This window comes from Cornus florida, unplaced genomic scaffold (assembly GCF_030987335.1).
Source record: "Cornus florida cultivar Cherokee Brave unplaced genomic scaffold, ASM3098733v1 CherokeeBrave_3.0.0_Hap2_Chr10, whole genome shotgun sequence".
In the NCBI taxonomy this organism is placed as follows: Eukaryota; Viridiplantae; Streptophyta; class Magnoliopsida; order Cornales; family Cornaceae; genus Cornus; species Cornus florida.
This window is the reverse complement of record NW_026775580.1, coordinates 63,036,952-63,043,589: the sequence shown is the minus strand read 5'-3', so window position 1 is coordinate 63,043,589 and position 6,638 is coordinate 63,036,952. Positions and strand designations below refer to the sequence as shown.

At 34.1% G+C, this 6,638-nt stretch overlaps 1 protein-coding gene across 1 annotated transcript; it reads left to right on the top strand.

Annotated features, from left to right (window-relative positions):
* Positions 1–2,393: 2,393 nt before the first annotated feature.
* Positions 2,394–5,440, top strand: LOC132279497 (7-deoxyloganetin glucosyltransferase-like). Its single transcript, XM_059781485.1, has 2 exons — positions 2,394–3,097; positions 4,021–5,440. The coding sequence occupies exons 1-2, from the start codon at positions 2,584–2,586 to the stop codon at positions 4,965–4,967; spliced, it is 1,461 nt and encodes a 486-aa protein (XP_059637468.1). The 5' UTR covers positions 2,394–2,583; the 3' UTR covers positions 4,968–5,440.
* Positions 5,441–6,638: the final 1,198 nt, after the last annotated feature.

Sequence of the window (6,638 nt, the reverse complement as noted above, 5' to 3'; positions counted from 1 at the left end):
TATTTAATACAAATAACAAAAACGCAAATAAAAAATAAAAGCTCATTTATGATATAAATAACATATGAAGATATATTTTCATATTCCTTGCTTTACATTGAAAAGCATTAAATCAAATAAATTATAGTTTATCAACTTAATCACTGATCAAATAATTTTTTAAAAAAATTTATTATAATCTTTTTAATAACTTGGATTTACAACACGTGCATCTGCACGTGCTCTTTTGCTAGTTACCAAAAAATAAAGTTATCTCTTTTCACAAAATTGAAAAAAGTCAATTTTGTTGAATAAATATTTCTTTCGATTGTACAATAAAAAAAAAAAGAAGAAGTCACTATGGAATAAATTATCCCTTTTGACTGCCAAAAATAAAATTACTAGTTTGGAATAAATTATTTTTTTTAGATGACTTGAAAAACCAAAAAGAAAGGAAAAAAAAAAAATTGTAAAAAAAAAAAAAAAAAAAATTAAAGTTGTAAAAATGATAGTTATGACATTATAAATTAAGGAATTGTGCATTAATGAATTTAAAGATTTTCTTGTCATTTTCTTTAAAAAAAAAATAATAAATGTAATACAATTGAAGAAAAGTGAAGCGCGAATATAATTTTTTAGAATAAATAAATAAATAAAAACAAAAACAAACATTGTTTATTAACCAAGCATTAATTGCTAATGTCACGGTCTGATCCATAGTGCTATTGCCTTTTATTCAATATTATATGTTGATAATGTATCCTTTTAGCTCAGCATCATTCGTGAGCAACTATAGTTTAATACATTTTCTATTCGAGAAATAGTTAATGATATAAATGAAAAGTTTTTGATCGATTTAAATGTAAACCCGATAATTTTTCTTATTTTAGTAGGAAAATTGGAGATTCCTGAGGAGGTCCAAAGTTTCAAAAACTTTAGAGTTGCCTAATGACAAATATTTTTTTAAAAATAAAATTCCATGTGTCCAATATTAAATTATGAAATATTTTAAAAAGTTCAAGTTGTAAAAGGTGATTTGCAATGAGGTTGCCCAATAAACTTTTGTTTGCGAGTATAAAGAATTTTACCTAATATTTTATTTTATTTTATTTATTTATTTATTTATTTTTTTCACTATGGTAATTGAATTACGTATTTAAATTGAGTTCGAGTTGAAACTCTAACCTGCGAAAGTTGTAATCCCGTAAATCAATAGATTTGTCAATCCTTGGTCTCACCTAGTGATGTGTTTTTCCCACACCAAATGAGAGGATCTAAAACGTTAGCCGACTACTAGTGCCGTACGAAAACCGGCCCAAGCCACGACAACCACAAGGGGGGTCAACACTAAGAAAAGGAAAACACATACTATGCAATAAGCACAAAAAGACACCCACAGCGAGGTTAACATATTTTAATAAAGAAAAAAGCAATTTTTTTGATCACACCAAACTCTAAAAAGCCAACACAACATGCAAAGGCAGTATTTATTGGTACAAAAATTGACGAATGTATATAAAAAACACACTGGCATCACAAGTTCTCAATTCTTGTGGTCATAACACAAACCCTAAAAATTAGAATCGAAATTATTATGTTGAACCCTACCAACAACCTCGGCACAAAATAGGTACTTTTACATGCAAAAATCACAATTATTGTACTGACATAGTCCAAAACTATATGAAACTCTATAAATCAAAAAATATATTAACAATCACATCTAAATATGAACAATCAATAATATATAACATCAATAATATACATACAGGCACATATATTAAAACTCACCTAAAAAAAAAAAGAGGTTTGTTACAGAAATAACTTACGATTTTGCTCTCTACTTCAACTTTAGAGTTCTTCAAGGAATGATTTCGATCATAGTCAATGTTCAACACAAACCACAGAATAAACCCTAGAAATCGAAGATCAGTGACGCAAACCAGAAACCTTGAACACTGATACCTTAATCGCCCCTCTTCGCTTTCTAACTACTTACTCAAATGAGGAATGAGGAACATTTAAGCAAATCTCATCAAACATGTCCTTACAATTATTAGGGAGTATATACGACATTTTGCACTTTTATGTTTTTTTTTTTTGTTTTAAATGATAATTATACAAGATATATATATATAATTGCACTTATACAAATCACGGAAAAGACGAATCCGACATCTACAAGAGGCAATATGTTCAATTTCAGTGTTATTATGACTAAATTACTTACTTTTTCAGTTCAAAGTAATATTTTGCTGGTTTATTTAAACTTGGGGGTATTTTTTACTTTTGCCAATTCCTTTTGACTACTTTTTTTGTTTTAGTTAAAGTCCTTTTGACTACATGGTAATTGAATTACGTATTTAAATTGAGTTGGAGTTGAAACTCCAACCTGCCAAAGTTGTAATCCTGTAAATCAAATAGACGTGCCGTCCCTGATCTCACCTAGGGATGTGTTTTTCCTGCAAATGAGCGGTTAGCCGACTACTAGTGCTGTACGAAAACCGGCTGAAGCCGCTATAATTGCTCGAGAGAGAGAGACGGGGCAACAACCATTTGGCAGCATAGAGAGAGAAAGTTAGAGAGAGTGTGTATGAGAACGCCATGGCAGGAGGAGGAGATCAGAAGCCTAAACCTCACGCGGTGTGCGTGCCCCACCCAGCACAGGGTCACGTATTCCCCATGTACAAGATCGCCAAGCTCCTCTACTACAGAGGCTTCCACATCACCTTCGTCAACACCGAGTACAACCAGCGACGCCTCCTCCGTTCGCGTGGACCCACCGCCCTCGACGGCCTCCCGTCGTTCCGATTCGCCGCCATTCCCGACGGCCTCTCGCCCATCGACGGAGACGTCAACCAAGACGCGTGGCAGCTCTGCGACTCCATTCCCAAGAACTGTGGCGCTCCATTCAGGGAGCTTCTCGGAAAACTCAACTCCTCGGACGACGTCCCTCCGGTGACCTGCGTAGTTTCCGACGGAGTCATGAGCTTCACCCTCAAGGTCGCCGAGGAATTGGGTATTCCGAATGTTCTGTTCTGGACCACCAGTGCTTGTGGGTTCTTGAGCTACGCCTACTATCGCCAATTGGTCGAAAAGGGTTTTACACCAATCAAAGGTATTTTTGTTAATATTTCTCTGTTTTTGCCCAAAATCAGATATATATATATATATATATATATATATATATATATTTTTTTTTTTTTTTTTGGGCACAGATCATACAGATACAGTTAGTTACACAGTTTCTCTATCTTCGACATTAGGAGGGGAAAAAAAAAAAAAAATTTTGCCAACTCTTTAAACTAATTTTCTGTGACTTGTGACATAAAAATATTATTTAGTTTTAATACTTCTAATATTAAAAAATGCCAAGGCTGACTTATTATATTATATTCGTCCCGTTGCAGATTTATATATATATATATATATATATATATATATATATTTGGCCTTTTAACAATTTGAAGATTAGGTGTGATAGTTTAAATGAAATTAATTGGGGAGAAACAGAGTACTATATTCAATGCAATTAACACTCAAAACTATTGACTATTGAGTGATATTATACATAAAAAAAATATATATATATATCATCTTAAGGTTTGAAGTCCATAGAATGCACGGTAAGAATTTTATAAGGGTGTTAAGTGCACTTAATCAATTTTTTGCCCCAATTATTAATTTTAATCTACTCCCTATGCGATACAATTCTTAATTTTAATATACTTCGTATGGGGTATTAGACGCTGGACCTTAGCACGGTAAGGTTGTTCCATTTTAGTCCCGAGTTCATGGTTTGGTTTTGAAATAGGAAACTCCAACTTCATACAGGTAAGACATCGTGCTGGTGATCTCTTCAAACTTTGCAATGGCAAGAGTCTCGGACATTGAGCTACTTTTTTTTATTTTTTTTCCCTTCCTATGGGTTTTTTTTTCCTCAAATTCGAAAATTTCTTTTTGGTGGGCATTTGCAGTTTTTGCATTTCTATTGGTAATGCATTTGGTTATGATCAAACTGCTTACTTTGATGAGTTGCAGATGAGAGTTATTTGACAAATGGGTACTTAGACACTGTGATAGATTGGATACCAGGCATGAAGGGTATACGTCTGAAGGAGCTTCCGACATTTATTCGAACCACGAACCCTAATGATGTCATGCTAAACTTTGCCATCAATGAAGCTGAGAGATCTCACAAGTGTTCTGCTATAATTTTGAATACAATCGACGTATTGGAACGTGATTGTTTGGACGCACTTGCACCGATGTTTCCTCCTATATACCCAATCGGTCCTCTTCACCTCCTAGAGAAGAAACAACTCCCAGAAAAAGATGAACTCAAATCCATTGGACTAAATCTACTGAAAGAAGACTCTGGGTGTCTCGAATGGCTTGATTCAAAACCACCCAATTCGGTGATCTACGTGAATTTTGGCAGTGTGGCTCGAATGACATCGCTTCAGCTGATTGAATTCGCTTGGGGACTTGCCAATAGCGAGCAGAACTTCTTATGGGCCATTAGGCCTGATCTAGTCCTCGGTGACTTGGCCGTACTTCCACCTGAGTTCGAGGAGGTGACCAAAGAAAAGGGTTTCCTGTCAAGCTGGTGCCCTCAGGAGCAGATCCTTACCCACCCGTCGATCGGAGGGTACTTGACACATTGTGGGTGGAATTCAATTCTTGAAACCATTTCTGGTGGTGTGCCAACCATATGTTGGCCGGCTTACGCGGAGCAGCCGACCAACTGTTGGTTCTGTTGCAACCATTGGGGGATAGGTATGGAGATAACTGATGTTCACAGGGATGAAGTGGAGAGACTTGTGAGGGAGTTAATGGTTGGAGAGAAGGGGAAAGAGATGAAGAGAAGAGTCATGGAGTGGAAGAAGATTGCTGAAGAGACTACTAGTTCAGGTGGGTTATCTTACAACAACTTTTATGATAAAATGGTGGATGAGGTGCTCTTGTCTAAATTTCAGACTAGTTAAACAATACCAATATTTGGGAATTGAAATTTGGTTTCTTGATCAATAATGTTATATATATATATAATTATTGGTATACTGTACTCTTTTTCTTTCGTTCAGGTTTTGTCCCACTGAATTTTTCTAGCAAGGTTTTAATGAAGCAGTTTTAACTTATGCAAAACTATTGTCGTATACACAAGAATACTGTATTTTTTTTCCTTTGCTAGGGTTTTGTTCCACTGGGTTTTCCTTAGCAAGGTTTTAATGAGGCATATTCTTAGTATAGTTTTGTTAACCCCAAGAGGGAGTGTTATATATATATATATATATATGATTATGTGGGGTTCACTTGTACTTGTAAAGTGATATGAAGCATTAGTGTGCAGCTTATTTATCAAGCGGCTTGTTGCCCACATTTTTTGTAGCTATAAATAGATCATCTGTGTGCAATTGTGAAGTGAAGAAATGAAATAAGCATATCTCTCTCATATTTACATCTCACTCTCTCTCATCTTCCATATTTTATATTTGTTTATACATGTATTCATACTTTAATATTAGATTTATAAGATGTTATCAGCATGAGTTCTAACCATATGAGATTTGAAGAAGAAGCTTTCTCTTCCTCTTTCTATCTCAGCTATATATCTCTTTTGTGATATTAGTTTTGATAGATTGTTGGGTTTGTTTGCTTTATCGAAGAAAATTGTATTTCTGACTCCAAAGGGTAAGAAAATAATATTTCTGACTCCAAAGGGTAAGAAAATTTTAATTATTGATTATTAGTCATGAAATTAATTTGTTAATTTAAGTGATATATGTGCTCACACTATGGTCGGTTCTATTGTCTTTATTATTTACTAAATATGGTCGGTTCTACCGTCTTTATTATTTAATGATGGTCGGTTCTACCGTCTTTATTATTTACTAATTATGGTCGGTTTTACCGCCTTTATTATTTACAAATTATGGTCAGTTCTACCGCCTCTATTATCTACAAATTATGGTTGGTTCTACCGCCTCTATTATCTACTAACTATGGTCAGTTCTACCGCCTTTATTATCTACTAAATATGGTCGGTTCTACCGTCTCTATTATTTAATGATGGTCAGTTCTACCGCCTCCATTATTTAATAATTATGGTCGGTTTTACTGTCTTTATTACTTAATGATGTATGTCCGGTTTTACCACCTTTATTGTTTAATAATTTATTCACTATGGCTGGTTTTACCGCCTTTGTTGTTTAAATAGTTCATATTATGTTAATATTTCATTTAATACCATTTTATTTATTTATATATTATGCTAAATTGTATTTCTATCTTGTTGTCACGTCTAGTTATTCTGAAAATGTCAAACTTGACAAAGTTGGAATTTGTGGCCTTTGACATTTCTGGCAAAAATTATTTATCTTGAATTCTGGACACTCAGATCCATTTAGATGTCATGGGCCTCGGAAACACAATTAAAGAAAAGAATGATGCATCATTCCAAGATAAAGTAAATGCCATGATTTTTCTTCGGCGCCATATTAGTGAGGAGCTAAAAACTAAATACCTCACTGAAAGAGATCCATTGAGTTTGTGAAAAAATTTGAAAAAAAGATATGATCATCAAAAAACAGTTATCCTCTTAAAGGCTTGGGCTGATTGGCCACAACTGCGGTTGCAAGATTTTAAAACTGTAGCTG